General features: G+C 45.1%; 1 protein-coding gene across 1 annotated transcript in view; it reads right to left on the bottom strand.

Moving 5' to 3' along the window:
- EXOC3L4 (exocyst complex component 3 like 4) overlaps window positions 1–17,833 on the bottom strand; it is a 62,507-nt gene that overhangs the window by 8,714 nt on the left and 35,960 nt on the right. Inside the window, exons 8-9 of the mRNA XM_075331262.1 lie at window positions 7,582–7,696; window positions 6,439–6,561 (exon numbers count right to left, since the gene is read on the bottom strand). Coding sequence (XP_075187377.1) covers window positions 6,439–6,561; window positions 7,582–7,696 — 238 coding nt within the window. The remainder of the gene's footprint in view (window positions 1–6,438; window positions 6,562–7,581; window positions 7,697–17,833) is intronic.

Raw genomic sequence — 17,833 nt, forward strand, 5'->3', positions numbered from 1 at the left:
CAATCCCCACCCTGGATATGTCCCATCCACCGTTACCACAGTCCCCACCCTGGATATGCCCCATCATAAGCCATGGACTTCCATAGCCCCCATCCTAGAAGTGCCCCCACAGTCCCCACCCTGGATGAGCCCCATCCATCCTTCCTACAGTCCCCACCCACCATCCCCACAGCCCCAGTCCCTAATGTACACCTGCTTTGGCAAAACTAATTTGTATTTGGTCCTGCCAATAAAGCTTATTTGATTTGATTTGATTTGATTTGATAGAGGGATATATAGATAGATAGATAGATAGATAGATAGATAGATAGATAGATAGATAGAGGGATAGATAGATAGATAGATAGATACATAGATAGATAGATAGATAGATAGATAGATAGATAGATAGATAGATAGATAGATAGAGGGATAGATAGATAGATAGATAGAGGGATAGATAGATAGATAGAGGGATAGATAGATAGATAGATAGATAGATAGATAGAGGGATAGATAGAGGGATAGATATAGATAGAGGGATAGATAGAGGGATAGATAGATAGATAGATAGATAGATAGATAGAGGGATAGATAGATAGATAGATAGAGGGATAGATAGAGGGATAGATAGATAGATAGATAGATAGATAGATAAATAGATAGATAGAGGGATAGATAGATAGATAGATAGATAGATAGATAGATAGATAGATAGATAGAGGGATAGATAGATAGATAGATAGATAGAGGGATAGATAGATAGAGGGATAGATAGATAGATAGATAGAGGGATAGAGGGATAGATAGAGGGATAGATAGATAGATAGATAGATAGAGGGATAGATAGATAGATAGATAGATAGATAGATAGATAGATAGATAGATAGATAGATAGAGGGATAGATAGAGGGATAGATAGATAGATAGAGGGATAGATAGATAGATAGATAGAGGGATAGATAGATAGATAGATAGCTAGATAGATAGATAGATAGATAGATAGATAGATAGATAGAGGGATAGATAGATGGATAGATAGATAGAGGGATAGATAGATGGATAGATAGATAGATAGATAGATAGAGGGATAGATAGATAGATAGATAGATAGATAGATAGATAGATAGAGGGATAGATAGATAGATAGATAGATAGATAGATAGATAGATAGATAGATAGATAGATAGAGGGATAGATAGAAAGATAGATAGATAGATAGATAGAGGGATAGATAGATAGATAGATAGATAGATAGATAGATAGATAGATAGATAGATAGATAGAGGGATAGATAGATAGATAGATAGATAGAGGGATAGATAGATAGATAGATAGATAGATAGATAGATAGATAGATAGATAGAGGGATAGATAGAGGGATAGATAGAGGGATAGATAGATAGATAGATAGATAGATAGATAGATAGATAGATAGATAGATATAGGAAACAGAGATGGAGAAATATAAAATACAATAACACCAGACATTTGGACACCAGGACAATAATCGGCCGCTTGGAATCACTAAATCCATGTAATAATCAGATATCTGGGTGATTACTTGTATCAGGCTGAGTTCACACGTCCTGTAATCACTTGTAAGAATGGATCCTGCAGAGATCCGTTTGCTAAATGATTTCTGCCGCATCCTGTTTTTTTTTACATTGAAGACTATGGAGAACAGATCCGGTAATGGATTACTATTTATCTTCCATTTGTAACAGATTCTGTAAGAAAAAAATGGATCCTTTACAAACGCAAGAAAAACCGATGACTAAATAGCGATCAGTTACCGGATCCGTTCTCCATAGACTCCAATGTTCGGATCCGGCAGAAATCAGTTATTTAACGATGGATGAAAAAGTTGCATTTGCAGAACTTTTTCTCAACAGATCTCTGCGGGATCCGCTCTAACGGACGATCACCGGACATGTGATCTCAGCCTAATGTGGATCCATTACATTTATTAAGACTGCAGGGTGTATGACCTTAAAATAAAACTAATCCCGCTGGTCGGACCCTCGGCCGCAGACCACCACTAATCATTTCATGCTCGAGTTTCCACCTCATGACTCATTCTTAACAATTAATTGCAAAAGTAAAAGCAACACAAGTTCTAAGAATAAAAGCACAAAAAGCAATAAAAAGGAAGCTCCAGAAAGGAATTTCACAAATTTCAGAAACCTCAGTGTTACAAAATGTACAAAACAATGGCAAGAAGTGTGAGTCCACGAGGACCGAAGCCCGTGCACCGACCGGGGGGGGGCGCCTTGTGTCTGCATGGCCTCACATAAAGGAAACATCCCTAGCCTGTCCATTATGGGGGGATTGTGTATAAAAAGATATCTACATAAAGGATGAAATTTATGCAACAGTAGCCCCAAATGGGAGATTGGGGCGAGGATGAATGTGGATTATACTGATTCAGATTAGTGGTCACCCCTTTATATCGGGACGTGTGCTCCTATGGAGGGACAAAAGGCTACTTTCACACATCAGTTTTTTTCCATCAGGCACTATCCGGAAAAAAACGGATAAAACTGATCCGGCGCCAGATCCGTTTTATCCCCATTGATTTGTATTAGCGCAGGATTGTGCCTGATGGCCTTGCGTTGCACCCGGCTTTTGCCGGATCCGTCGTCATTGGCTAATGCTGCGACCGGATGGAACGTCTCTTGTAATGTTTTTTTGTCTCTGACAAAAAAAACGCATCGCGCCGGATCCATCGCGATATGGCGAGATTTACAGTGGAAGCCTATGGCTACTTTCACACATCAGGTTTTTTCCATCAGGCACAATCCGGAAAAAAACGGGTAAAACGGATCCGGTACCGCATCCGTTTTATCCCCATAGATTTGCATTGTTACCGGATTGTGCCTGATGGCTTTGCGTTGCATCCAGTTTTTTCCGGATGCGGCAAAATTAATTAAAGCGGCGGCCGGAGGCAATGTATGGCTACTTTCACACATCAGTTTTTTTCCATCAGGTACAATCCAGAAAAAAACGGGTTAAACGGATCCGGTACCGCATCCGTTTTATCCCCATAGATTTGCATTGTTACCGGATTGTACCTGATGGCTTTGCGTTGCATCCGTTTTTTCCGGAAAATTAGTCAAAGCGGCGGCCGGAGGCAACGTGTCTTGCAATGTTTTCTTGTCCGGCAAAAAAAACCGCATCGCGCCGGATCCGGCGCGATACGGCGTGTTTTACAATGAAAGCCTATGGACGCCGGATCTGGCGCAATGCGGTAAAAAATGGATGCGGCTACCGGATCCGTTTTTGTAAATTGCGCATGCACCAAATGAATTTAAAAAGCTGATCCTTCAAAAAAAAGGACAAACCGGATGCAAAAACGGATGCAAACCGTATCCACCGGATCCGGTTTTGTACGCATCCGGCATAACAGATCCGTTAAAAACCAGATCCGGTGGATACGGTTTTACATTTTTTTGCCGGATCCTTTGGATCAGGAAAAAAAAGGATTGTGCATGAATGCAGAAAACTGATGTGTGAAAGTAGCCTATCTTGCAACAATTTTTTGTCCGGCAAAAAAAACGCATCGCGCCGGATCTGGCGCGATACGGCGTGTTTTACAATGGAAGCCTATGGACGCTGGATCCGGCGCAATGCGGCAAAAAATGGATGCGGCTGCCGGATCCGTTTTTGTAAACTGCGCATGCTCCAATGTTTTGAAAAAAACGGATCAAGCAAAAAAAAACGGACAAAACGGATGCAAAAACGGATGCAAAACGGATCCAACGGATCTGTTTTTTTACGCATCCGGCATAACGGATCCGTTATAAAACGGATACGGTGGATACGGTTTTTACATTTTTTGTCGGATCCGTTGGATCAGGAAGAAAAAGGATTGTGCCTGAATGCAGAAAACTGATGTGTGAAAGTAGCCTATGGACGCCAGATCCGGCGTAATGCAGCAAAAAACAGATGCGGCCGCCGGATCCGGTTTTTGTAAACTGAGCATGCTCCAATGTATTGGAAAAACGGATCCAGCAAAAAACGGATGAAACGGATGCAAAAACGGATGCGCCGGATCCGGTTTTTTGACGGATCAGGTAGACCGGATCTGTGAAAAAAAGGATCAGGCGCATCCGTTTTTTCATATTCTGCGTCGGATCCGTTGCATCAGGTACAGGCCGGATTGTGCCTGATGCCAAAAAACTGATGTGTGAAAGTTGCCTAAGGCTGCTTTCACACATCCGGTTTGTGGTGAGCGGCACAATCCGGCTCAAAAACCTATGCAACGGATGTGGCGAAAAAAACGGATCCGTTGCATAAGTTTTTTCATGCGGCCCGTCCGGTTTTTGACGGATGCGGCTTGATCCTGAGCATGCGCAGTACAAATAACCGCATCCGGCGTCCATAGGCTTGCATTGTGAATCACGCCGGATCCGGCGTGATGCGGTTTTTTCGCTGCACAAAAAAAGTGCCAGGCAACGTTCCATCCGGCCGCCGCATCGGCTAAATATGCCGCATCCGGCAAAAAACGGACGCAACGCAAGGCCATGCGGCACAGTACGGCGCTAATGCAAGTCTATGTGGGAAAAAACGCGACCGGTGGCAAAAAAAATAGTTGCATTTTTTCTGCAGAGCGCCGTATTGTGCCACACGGCAGAATCCGGATGTGTGAAAGCAGCCTTATAGAAACGAAATTGTGAATGTAGATTCAGACATCCCCCAAAGACCAGTTTGCCGGGGGGAGCTGCGCTAGCCATGTATACCCTCTGCAGTGCCCACCTTTTTACTTTGCTGCCTTTCAAGAGCCCCTCCGCTTGTACTGGGACGGAAGCTGAGCTCTGGTCTGGCTTAAAGGGGTGTTCCAGTTGTCAAGTTTTCAATATTTTTTACCAATACAATGTTGATAATTAGTAAATTGGTGGAGTCCGACCACTAGGAACTCCAATGATTGTCAGAACAAGGGTTTCTAAGTCCCTGGTGTTTATGGTGTAGCAGTCGAGCTTAGACACTCATAGCTAGTTATGAGTACAGAGCACCCAAGCATGGTGACCCCTTATTACCCCGATTGCCACCACACCAGGGCAATTGGGAAGAGCCAGGTAAAGAACTGGGATTGTCACATGTAATGGATGTGGCAATTCCGGGTGACTGTAGGCTGCTATTTTTAGGCTGGGAGGGCCCAATAAGCATGGGAAATGGGAATCCCCAGCTAGAGAATACCAGCTTCCAGCTGTTGGACTTTATCATGGCTGGGTATCAAAATTGGGGGGGACCACACAATGGTTTTTTTTTAATTATTTATTTAAATAATTAAAAGAAACAAAAAAAAACCTGCATGCGGTTCTTCCTATTTTGATACAAAGAGAAGATAAGTGCAGGGCTGGGGGCTGCAGCCTTTAGCCGTGGGCTTAATCTGTGCTGGGTGTCATAATACGGGGACCTGGCCCCAATTATTTTATTTATTTATACACGACAATACTGACCCGCAGACAGCGCCTGTGATTGGTTGCAGGCAGACACTGACACACAGGCTTTGGGAGCGTCTGACTGCAACCAATCACAGATGCCAGGATGGCCGGTGGGCAGGGAAAGCAGTGAATATGAATGAGCAATAATGAGTGGCCCCAGAAGAAGAATCAGCGACGGCGGGAGAAGTTACAGCCACGCCGGAGACTTGGTAAGTACAGCGCTCGCTTCATTCTTATTTTCTTTATTTTTATGGTTCCGGATCATTAGCCGGAATTCCCTGAGAGTTCCGGGCTCGGCACCAGGTTACATTTGTAATCATGTGGGTCCGGACCTTTACAGTCCAGGTCCTCCCATCACTAGACACATCACCTTTAAGAAACAGTTTTAATTGGCTTTTTAGTTTTTTTATTCATATAAAATGATCCAAAAATCTTGCACCAATCGGATCCCACTGACACCGAGTATTTTTCAATCCTAACTTAGAGGATTTTTTTTATCCTTTTATCAAGAAACCCAAAAATTTTAACAGCACAAAAAGGTGAAAACAAAAAAAGAACAAAAGCAAAAAGTAATCAGAAGCTGAAAGGAGCCTCCCGGGGGCCATACATGTGCATTTATTAAGATAGTGAGAGGCTTTTGTGTGGGTTATTACGCCCTCGACCACAGCTGCATCCTCTGCACCCGACGCCCCCAACGCACGTTATATAGGGGAGAGGAAATGAGCGCAGCGCACCTGCAAAACCGTCCCCGGCCTCGTGTCCTCTGCCTCCTTACACAAGAGCGGAACCGATGGGGGAGGGGATATTATTACATCTGTCATTGAGAAAGTCTGAAGCGTTGATGATGGCGTCCAGTGTTCCCTAGACCTTCCCTCTAGTGCACAGCATCTGGGGGGCTTCCAGTTCATGGACCACCATTAAGGTCACTATTTGGGTCATATTACAGAACTCTACGTGTACAGGGTCTGCAGGATAGGGGCAGCTGATCCAGAGGAACAGGAGCCCAATGTACCTTATCATGCGGAGGAAGGAAATATTTCAGGCACCGGCACAGGATTCCCATTGACTTCATGATGGCGTTGAAGGCCGTGTTCTTCGTCAGCCAGGTTTTGGTGATTATCTTATGAAATTGTGCCTGTAGAAGAGAAAGACATGAGGAAGGGAGGAGGTTTCGTGTTGTATTGACTAATGTGACTGGCCATGGACGCAACGCACCGGACAATGATCTGGTAATGTGGCTCCTGGCCCAGGACAGCAGAGACCCCGAGCTGAGCATCATTCACGAACCCCCATCTCTGCAGACGGTCATGGGTGACGGGTCTCACTTTCCTGTCTCCGGCAGGCTATAACGCATGCAGATGGCGTTTGCCCGGACTTCCACTGTTTGCCCGTACTTCCACGGTTTGCCCGGACTCCCCATTTGCCCGGACTTCCACGGTTTGCCCGGACTTCCACGGTTTGCCCGGACTCCCCATTTGCCCGGACTCCCCATTTGCCCTGACTTCCACCGTTTGCTCAGACTCCCCCATTTGCCCGGACTCCCCATTTGCCCGGACTCCCCATTTGCCCGGACTTCCACCGTTTGCTCGGATTGCCCCATTTGCCTGGACTCCCCCAATTGCCCGGACTTCAACCGTTTGCCAGGACTCCCCCATTTGCCAGGACTCCCCCATTTGCCCGGACTCCAGGCTCCTGCTCTCCTAGCAGTTCTGCTTCGTTGTTCTAACATTACCATATTCTCCAGTCCTACTGGTTTATCTGGTGGCCACTTTGGCTGACATACTTTCTAGTTCTTGCGCTCAACTAATCCTGACTACATAACTCCCTTATCGCTCCTCACTTCGGGGGTGACCCTGACAAAATTCCTTGAATAATCCTTCATCACCTCCAGCTATTACCCTTCTGAGTTGATACATACTTCAGCGGTCGGAGCTCAGTCTTTCTTATCCATAGCTCCAAATCATAGGCATAAACATAAAATGTAGATGACTTGGAGCTACCACTAGGGGGAGCTGAGGAGCTTCCTGTATACAGTATCACAGCAGCTCCCTCTAGTGGTGGCAGGAGGTACACATTGTATAATAATTCTGGATCTGGGTATTTGAGCCTTGACATTGGAGTGTGAACAGTCACTTCTTTGATATCTGGTCCTCACCCTTGTGTCCTTTTTAAAAAGCTGGATAAAATGTTGTTTCAGACTTTTAATGGCATTGGTCAGATTGGTTTCCGCACATCTGCATTGCTCTGCATCCGACTGAGTTGTGTTGTGCCTAGGAGAGAAAATATTTAGTAAAACTGGAGTAAATTAGATAAATTATTGCAAATAAGATCTGAAAAAAGGGAAACATGGCCCATATAGTGTTAGAAATGCAATGGACATATAGACAAGACACAATATAGAAGTCTGAAAATACCCCCCAAAAAAGCAAAACTCGCTGCAACGGAAAATGTAACCACCTGGCACAAAAAGGAAGTAATGTGATAGTCGATAGCAGCTGCTCCGCTGTATGCAGGCGCCATGATCACGTCACTGGTCAGGACAGGAAAACCGGTATTGTGATGGAAAATAATGTACAGAAGGCCGAGGAAGGCGGATAAGCAAATCTATCAGCAACAGTGACGAGCTGCAAGCCACACGTGCGGGACTGTGCCACTGTGCAGGAGGGTTACAGCTGCCAAATTACATTCCAGGTCATCAGACCTCCATCAAAAGGGGACATGTGTGAGACCCCTATTGTCACGCTAGGTACGGAGACGTATCAAGTGAAAGGGAAGGGACACCCTGTGTCTAGTGAAGGGGGAAATGGTGACCCCTGACAAAGCCTACCACTGGGCCCTGGGGTCCCTCCCCACCATGGATAGGTTCCTCACCTATGTGCTAAGCCGGATACCTGACCCTGATCTGAACCCTAGGGAGGGAGCGGATGGGATGAGCGCTTAGTCAACCCCACTAAGCACTAAAGGACACAAAGTGATAACAAACAAGGGAAAACAACAAACAACTTATTGCTAGACACCTCAGTAAGAAGTTCAGTAAAGAGCAGCAACAATCCTACTGATGAGTGCAAGCCGCCTACTTGCATCCAGAGCTTGTGAAGGACCTGAATGTCATGAGCACAAGTCCAGGGAAAATGAGAGTATTTACACCTAAGGAGAAAAACAGATGACTAGCAGCTAAAGGGAAGAGGAGCTAAGCTTTTTACTTGTAAAGCGCCATGTAATGGCCCTATAATAATAATAATAACTTAAGCATTTTTCCGAAAGACCCAAACAGGAGGGCTGGGGGGCATGAAAATCGCTGAAATGGATGCAAACAGCGCTGAAATAAAATGTGAACAGCATGGAGATAATGCCTCGACCCATCTCTGACTTCCAGGTCCCTGTTGGGAACTAATTAAATAAATTAAAAAAAAAACCAAGTGGTGTCTCCCCCATTGTTGATAATCAGCCAAAGGAAAGCAGACAGCGGGGGCTGATATTATCAGACTGGGAATCAGGGGGTTGGTGTCAGCTGGCATAAAGCCCAGGGGTTAGTAATGGAGAGGTATTTATCAAACACCCCCATTACTAATTCAGTAATAAAAAACACACACACAAAAGGATAAAAAAAAAATTCTCAAAAGTGTTCTGTTGTGGTCCACCTTTCCTGAATGCAGCTCCGGCGACTGTGATTGCCAGTAAAGCACAGCCATGCACAGGCGTGAGGTAGTGACGACAACTCTCATCAGCTTTGCCGGGTCTCGCTAAGCAGGGTTGAGCTTGTGGCTGTGATACGAGTTGTCATCACTACCTTGCGCCTGTGAATGGTTGTACTTTACTGGTAATCACAGTCGCTGGAGCTGAATTCGAGGAATGTGGACTACGACGGAACATTTTTGATAATAAATTGGTGAAAAAGGGAGTTTGGAGGAGTCATTATGCAAACAAACTATTTTTTCCTGTGTCTGTTTTTTTAGATTACTGAGTTAGTAATGGGGGTGTATGACAGACGCCTCTCCATTATTGACCCTTGGGCTTGATGCCAGCTGTCAATTCACGGCTGACATCAACCCCAAACCCTTACCCCAATTGCCACCGCATCAGAGCAATTGGAAAGAGCAGGGCAAAGTGCAATTAGAGCATCTAATGGATGCGTAACTTCTTGACCGGCTAAGGGCTGCTATTTTTAGGCTGGGAAGGGCCCAATAACCATGGGCATTCCCAGCCTGATAATACCAGCCCCCAGCTGTCTGCTTTACCTTTGCTGGTTACCTAAAACACTGAAGGACCTCATGTCATTTCTTTAACTATTTATTTATCAGTTTAGAGAAAGCTAAAAACACTGTTAAGTGTCACATGTAAAGGATCTAAGTGTACAAACCTGCTCTAATCTAACCTCTCTCTCCTAGGTAAACTCTCTCTGAATGGCTTCCAGTGTATCGAGCATGGTGTCACTGGGTCTTGTATAGACCCGATGACGCGATGTGGCCAGGCAATCACAGAAATGTCAGTAGACAACATGGCTACGGCAAAACTGTGTATGGCAGGCAATTCCCGCATGTGAATGGGTTATCTAACAGCCGGGAAACATTGCAGGGCAGGGACTCAGGCATGGCGCCGGAGCACCAGGATAATCGAGTATGGAGCAGTGCTGAGCTCGTTCACCCACCACGAGTCAGCGCGACAGATGGAACCTGGAAAAACACCATTCTTCTTCGAACCTTATGAGGATTCCATGTGGGAGCCGCTGACGGAGGGGCTTGTATCCACCTGCACCGTACGCTGTGTACGCCGGGCTCTAAATATCGCGGATGAAGGTGGCTCCTTGTGTCAGAAAATGTATTTTGCGCAGTGCGAGCAGTAAACTAATTACAGCCATAGGAGAGATTGCACTAAACATAAGAAAAGGGTCAGAATTCTGCTGACAGTGCCGCAAACAAGTGTACTAAAGAATGCCATAAAGCTAAAAGAGCCCCGAGTGATAAGTCACAGCCTGTAATGAACAAAGGTGGCTACTAAAGCAGACCGGCGGGCTTATAGGAGGCAGGCGGGTTTATAGGAGACCGGTGGGCTTATAGGAGGCAGGCGGGTTTATAGGAGACCGGCGGGTTTATAGGAGACCGGTGGGTTTATAGGAGACCGGTGGGTTTATAGGAGGCAGGCGGGTTTATAGGAGACCGGTGGGTTCATAGGAGACCGGCAGGGTTATGGGAGACTGATGGGTTTATAGGAGACCGGCGGGTTTATAGGATACCGGTGGGTTTATAGGAGACCGGTGGGTTTATAGGAGGCAGGCGGGTTTATAGGAGACCGGTGGGTTCATAGGAGACCGGCAGGGTTATGGGAGACTGATGGGTTCATAGGAGACCGGCAGGGTTATAGGAGACCAATGGGTTTGTAGCAGACCGGCGGGTTTATAGGAGACTGGCAGGTTTATAGGAGACCAGCGGGTTTATAGGAGACCGATGGGTTCATAGGAGATTGCCCTGTATTCAGCTCCATCCATCTTTCATCACCTCTCACCAACTTTCCTGCCCCTGCTGAAGAAAAGCCTCCCCACAGCAGCATGCTGCCTCCACCATGTGTGATGGTAGGGAGGGTGTTTTGTGTTGATTTTACGCCACAAATAGTATTTTGTATTTAGCCCAAAAAGTTCTCCTTTGGTCTCCTCTGACCAGAGCCCTTTATTCCACTGCTCGCTGTCTCCCCTATATGACTTTTTGCAAACTGTAAACGAGACTTTCTATGGCTTTCGAATATGTCTTTCTTCTAGCCGCTCTTCCATAAAGGGCAGATTTGTGGTGTCTACGTCTAAGGGTTCATGCGCATGTTGCGTATTTGAACGCATTTACGCTGCGTATTGCACTGCAGCGTAAATGCATGCGTCCTGCGTCCCCTGCACAATCTATGAAGATTGTGCATGAGACGTGCGCACGTTGCTTTTATGAACGCAGCGATTTGGGTGCTAAAATTTTTACCCAAATCCGTGCGTTCATAAAATGAGCATGTCAATTATTCCGTGCGCTATGGATGCAGCTCCCGCTCTGTCTATGGTGGAGGCAGCAGCCATAGCGCGTGAAAGCGTTTTTTTGCACAGAAAAACTGCATCCATTATGCAGTGTTTCTGCAGCGATTTGACGCGCACACTGAATACTTTTGCAAAGCGCTATATCTACAAGTTCATGGGGTATGAATACTTTTGCAAAGCACTGCAGCTACAATTTTTCACTGGGCTTCTACCTATGCTGGTCGGACCCCCTAAATCTGAAGGTTGATGTTAAATGTTTCTCGTTGACCCCTGGCAATAATGTTCTCATTTCAGTGTCCTGTCCGATAAATCCCTGGGGGTCTCTGGACGTCTCGGCTCGTAGCCCAAACATGGGAGCCATCGGGCGGTTTTCCAGGCATACGCCAGGTGAACACAATGGGAAAATTATGCAAATCTTGTATTTTTATAGCTATTTTCAGAAATCCGGGAACGTCGGCCACAAGCAGACAGTAACTTCTTGTAGTCGGTTCCGGCATCCAGACTCGGGAAAGCCGATTTTTCTGACGCAGGGAATTCCAGCGCAGCGTGCTTTCCCATTTTACTTATTACACTCTCAGCTGGGAGCGGAGCTTTGTTCTGGCAGCGACGGTTCATTACGGAGCCGATCCCCCCCGTGACTCACGAGTGAAGACACTTTCTATTGTTTTACTCCAAGCAATTACAAGAGGCGCAAGGTGTGTGCCAGGAATCCAGCAAACGCGAGGAAATGATAGAAATGCCAAAAAGGGAGAATAAGCTGGGACTGCCTTCCATCCTCATCTACGGGGTATTACAGAGGGAGTTTCTATCTTCTGCAAACACATGTAGACATCCTGAGAGATTCCAGAACTGCATCCCCTTCCGAGAGCTCCGGACCCCTGTACCCCTGGTACATGAAGTAGTCCGTAATTTATCATACGCCAAGTGATATATTGAGTGATCGTGTGTCGTAGGAGTTCAAAAAAGTACACAATTCCAGGGTGGTTCAATAGATAAAACAATGTATGATCCCTGATGGGCTAGTGGAACAAATAAAGGTATGAGGAAAAATAATATCTGATCCATTAAACAATGTATAACCCTGATGGGCTAGTGGAACAAAAAAAGGCGTGAAGAAAAATAAAATCTGATCCCTGAAATAATGTATAACCCCTGCCCTGATGGGATAGTGGAACAAAAAAAGGCATGAGAAAAAATAAAATCTGATCCATTAAATAATTTATCACCCCTGATGGGTTTGTGGAACAAAAAAAGGCGTGAAGAAAAATAAAACCTGACCCCTGAAATAGTATACAATCCCTAATGGACTAGTGGAACAAATAAAGGCATGAGGAAAAATAAAATCTGACCCCTGAAATAGTATATAACCCCTGATGGGATAGTGGAACAAATAAAGGCGTGAGAAAAAATAAAATCTGATCCATTAAATAATTTATCACCCCTGATGGGTTTGTGGAACAAAAAAAGGTGTGAAGAAAAATAAATTCTGACCCCTGAAATAGTATATAACCCCTGATGGGCTAGTGGAACAAATAAAGGCATGAGGAAAAATAAAATTTGATCCCTGAAATAGTATATAACCCCTGATGGGCTAGTAGAACAAATAAAGGCGTGAGGAAAAATAAAATCTGACCCCTGAAATAATGTATAACCCCTGATGGGTTTGTGGAACAAAAAAAGGCGTGAAGGAAAATAAAATCTGATCCCTGAAATAATGTATAACCCCTGATGGGATAGTGGAACAAATAAAGGCATGAGGAAAAATAAAATCTGATCCCTGAAATAGTATATAACCCCTGATGGGCTAGTAGAACAAATAAAGGCGTGAGGAAAAATAAAATCTGACCCCTGAAATAATGTATAACCCCTGATGGGTTTGTGGAACAAAAAAAGGCGTGAAGGAAAATAAAATCTGATCCCTGAAATAATGTATAACCCCTGATGGGATAGTGGGAAGAAGCGATTAATACTAGATAGATATGGAAGAAAACATAATGTCACCCATGATGGTCCACTTAAAGAAACAATATGGGATCCCTAGAGGCTCAATAGAAGAATTAGTGTATCACCTCTGATGGGTTTGTGGAACAAAAAAAGGTGTGAAGAAAAATAAAATCTTACCTCTGAAATAGTATATAACCCCTGATGGGATAGTGGGAAATGAGCGATTAATACTAGATAGCGATATGGAAGAAAACATAATCTGACCCATGATGGTCCACTTAAAGAAACAATATGAGATCCTTAGAGGCTCAATAGAACAAATAATGTGTAATTCCTGATGGACAAGGGGTAAACATAGGAGTGATTGACATCTGATAGCCTGCAGGAAAAAAGATTGTGTCCTTAATTAGTACAAGAGACAGTGTGTATTCCCTGGTGGTCCACAAAAAGAAAGTGATCATCTCTCTTTTATTTATTTCCACAAACCCATCAGGGATTACACAAGGACCCTATCATGGTAACATGATCTAATCCATGACTTTCCAGCAGCAGAAACAATGTATTCTTCCTGATGGTTAAATAGAAGAAACAGTGTATAACCCCTGATGGGCTAGTGGAATAAAATAGGAGTGCTTAATACCCAATAGCCCATTGGAACAAAACATGCTCTTACCCTTGATGAGCTAATAATAGAGATAGTATGAAATCCCTGGGGGTGCAACAGACTAATCCCTGGTGGGCTAGTGAAAATAAATAAAGGAGAGATAAGCAATAACCCTGTGGAAAAAAACAGGATCTAATCTGTGATGGTCGAATAAAAGAGAGTGTGAAATCCTTGGTGGTGCAAAAGAAGAACTAATCCCTGGTGGGCTAGTGAAAAAAAGAAAGGAAAGATAAGCAATAGTTCTCTGGGGAAAAAAACAAGATCTAATCCCTAGTGGTCTAGAAGAGAAAAGAGTGTGGATTCTCTTGTGATCCAAAGGAATAACTATGTGTAATCCCTGATGGACTAGAGAGATAAAATCTAGGAGTCCTAACTAGCAACCCTGTGAAAAAAGCATAAAATTATCCCCGATGGTCCAGTAGAAGAAAAAATGTGTAATTCTAGTGGAAAAAAACAGTGTTTTACCCTGAAATCAGATTCTTGCCGACCAGTTGATAAAAACACAACTTATAGTCCCTGATGGTCTAGTAGAAAAGACAAAGAAGTAAAGCCTGATTCCTAATAATCCAGTAAAAAAAAAAGCAGAATATGATCCCTGGTGGCCCATGATATATTGATTCCTTCAGTGTATGATGCCTAAGAGTCCAGTACAGAAAAAAAATAAGTCAGTATGATCCCTGGTGGTCCAGTTGAACAAAAAACCTAATTTGCTCCATGTTAGGTCAATAGAAAAAAAATGTCTAATTTCCATTGACATATTAGGAAACATAGTGGTGACCCCCGCCTGCCCCGCCGAAAATTACTATGCTGAATTTGGTCAGGCTCTCAGAAAAGACTTTCTTTTTGATAAAGAGGATCTTGGGGTTTTAGAAACAATTCACAGAATAAAACCCATCACTTCTGCATTTATCAACTTTCATCACAGTTTTACATCCTCAGTGATGAAGTAAGATGAGAACAGTTTTCCAAGGGGCTACGGCGTGAGAAATTAAACCAGGGGCCGGGGTGGGCCGGTGGTCCCCGAGTTATGCACTAATGAGTTTTCTAGATTGGGTATTGCACTGACTGTAGAGATGAGACACAGGGAGAGGAGAGGGCCGGGATGATGAGCCATAGATATTAACAATGGCGAGAACCAGCCCCGAGTGCGTGGACAGAGAGGATACATCCAAAATTCATAAAGATGTCTACAATAGAGGTCACGTCTCTCGCCCCTTTCCTATATTTGCTCAGATCTGTAAAAAAGAAAAACCCCGAAATTCTCCAGAGTCTCCTGACCCAGATACATGAACACGAGCGATGGAGATGTGAGGGGCGGATACAACGGCGGCAGTCGCAACTCCGCTTTTATGAAGGTGTACTCCACATTTGGGAATCATTTGTTTCTTAAATTCATGTATTTGGCAAATAGAAATCATTTTTGCAAATAGGTTTCGATAAAAATGTAGCCCCGTGCCTCCTGCAGCCTCTGCATTGTGCGGTCAATGGCAGACTGCAAAGTGAGTAAACTGAGAATCTGTCAGCGAGCTCATTCTGACTGTCAAGTGTGATAAGAAAATGTTTACAAGAACTGAAGTCCTCAGTGGTTGATACCTTTTAGGCTGTGTCCGCACTTTGCGTCGTCGTATTTGCAGTTCTAAACGCATATTTTAGCAGAAATTGTCTTTGCCAAAGTTTGGTCGGATCGCAAAAACGTGGTAAATACGCATGCGTTTTTATCGCATTTTGACAGCTTTTTACCTGCTTTTTGGTTGCTTTAAGGGTATGACCGCACTTTGCGTTTCAGCTGCTTTTTAGGTCCGTTTTGAGCTGCAGCGTTTTCATGCCAAAAGGCATGCGTTTTGCTTTTCCAGCAAAGTCTATGGTAAATGTGGATTTCTAGTCCGCACTTTGCGTTTCTAAACTCTGCGTTTAATTTCCATATTTTGTGGCAAAAACCATGCGTTCAAAGAAGCAGCATGTCAATTGTTTTTGCCATTTTGGGTGCGTTTTGCTAACATTGAAGTCAATGAGAAATGGCAAAAACCAAGCAACATCACAATTCCAGCGTTTTAGGCTAATTTCACACATCAGTTTTTGGCATCAGGCACAATCCGGCGTGTGCCTGATGCAACGGATCCGGCGCAGAATATGCAAAAAATGTTGTGCCTGATTATTTTTTTTGACTGTTCCAATATACCTGATCCATCAAAAAACGGATCCGGCGCATCCGTTTTTTCATCCTTTTCATCCGTTTTTTTTTTTGCTGGATCCGTTTTTTTCAATAGATTGGAGCATGTTCAGTTTACAAAAACGGATCTGGCGGCTGCAGCCGTGTTTTACCGCATTACGCCGGATCCAGCGTCTATAGGCTTCTATTGTAAAACACGCCGGATCCGGCGCGATGCGTTTTTTTTTGCCGGACAAAAAAACATTACAAGATACGTTCTCTCCGGCCGCCGCTTTAGGCAATTATGACGGATCCGGCAAAGGCGGATGCAACGCAAGGCCATCAGGCACAATCCGGCGCTAATACAAATCAATGGGGATAAAACAGATCCGGCGCCTGATCCGTTTTACCCGTTTTTTTCCGGATTGTGCCTGATGGAAAAAAACTGATGTGTGAAATTAGCCTTAGGCTACTTTCACACATGAGGTTTTTTCCATCAGGCACAATCCGGAAAAAAACGGGTAAAACGGATGCAGTACCGCATCCGTTTTATCCCCATAGATTTGCATTGTTACCAGAATGTGCCTGATGGCTTTGCATTGCATCCGTGTTTTTTCCGGATGCGGCAAAATTAATTAAAGCGGCGGCCGGAGGCATCCGGCGCTGCGGCGCATTTTTCAATGCATGCCTATGGACGCCGGATGCGGCGCGATGCGGAAAAAAATGCATCCGGCCGCCGTATGCGGTTTCTTCCACTGCGCATGCTCAGTAGCAGCATGTAAAAACGTATGCAAAGGATGCGGTGATCCGTTGCATAGGTTTCACAGCCGGATTGAGCCGCAGTGCTCAAACCGGATGTGTGAAAGTAGCCTTAGGCTAGTTTCATACTTGCGTTGGACGGGATCCGTTGCTATCCGCAGCCTTGAGGAATTACGGTAACCGTTACAGGAAACCGTTATATTCCTCATAGACTTCTATTAGCTACGGATAGCAACGGATGGTCTTGCATTGCATCCGCCCCGCAGCACATCAGTTGTTTTGACGCTGACCGTCAGTGAGTGAGCGTCGGGCGGATGGAACGCTGCATGTAACGTTTTTTTGAGCAGCGGAAACCTTTATTTTTCATTGCGCATGCTCTTTTTTTTTTTTAATCACAAACTTTATTTTATTTCTCGGTGGCCGAACGTTCAGCTGAGCGCTCGGCCGCCGGCATGTCAAGGCGCTCAGCTGATCCGCCGGCATGTCAAGGCACCCAGCTGAGTGCTCGGCCGCCGGCATGTCAGGGCAGTCAGCTGAGCGCTCGGCCGCCGGCATGTCTGTGCGCCCAGCTGAGCGCTCGGCCGCTGGCATGTCTGTGCGCCCAGCTGAGCGCCCGGCCGCCGGCATGTCTGTGCGCCCAGCTGAGCGCTCGGCCGCCGGCATGTCAGGGCGCCCAGCTGAATGCTCGGCCACCGGCATGTCTGTGCGCCCAGCTGAGCGCTCGGCCGCCGGCATGTCAGGGCGCTCAGCTGAATGCTTGGCCGCCGGCATGTTAGGGCGCTCAGCTGAATGCTCGGCCGCCGGCATGTTAGGGCGCTCAGCTGAGCACTCGGCCGCCGGCATGTGAGAGCGCTCGGCCGCCGGCTATTAAGAGCGATCAGCTG

Source organism: Anomaloglossus baeobatrachus, chromosome 12 (genome assembly GCF_048569485.1).
Source record: "Anomaloglossus baeobatrachus isolate aAnoBae1 chromosome 12, aAnoBae1.hap1, whole genome shotgun sequence".
NCBI classification, from domain to species: Eukaryota; Metazoa; Chordata; class Amphibia; order Anura; family Aromobatidae; genus Anomaloglossus; species Anomaloglossus baeobatrachus.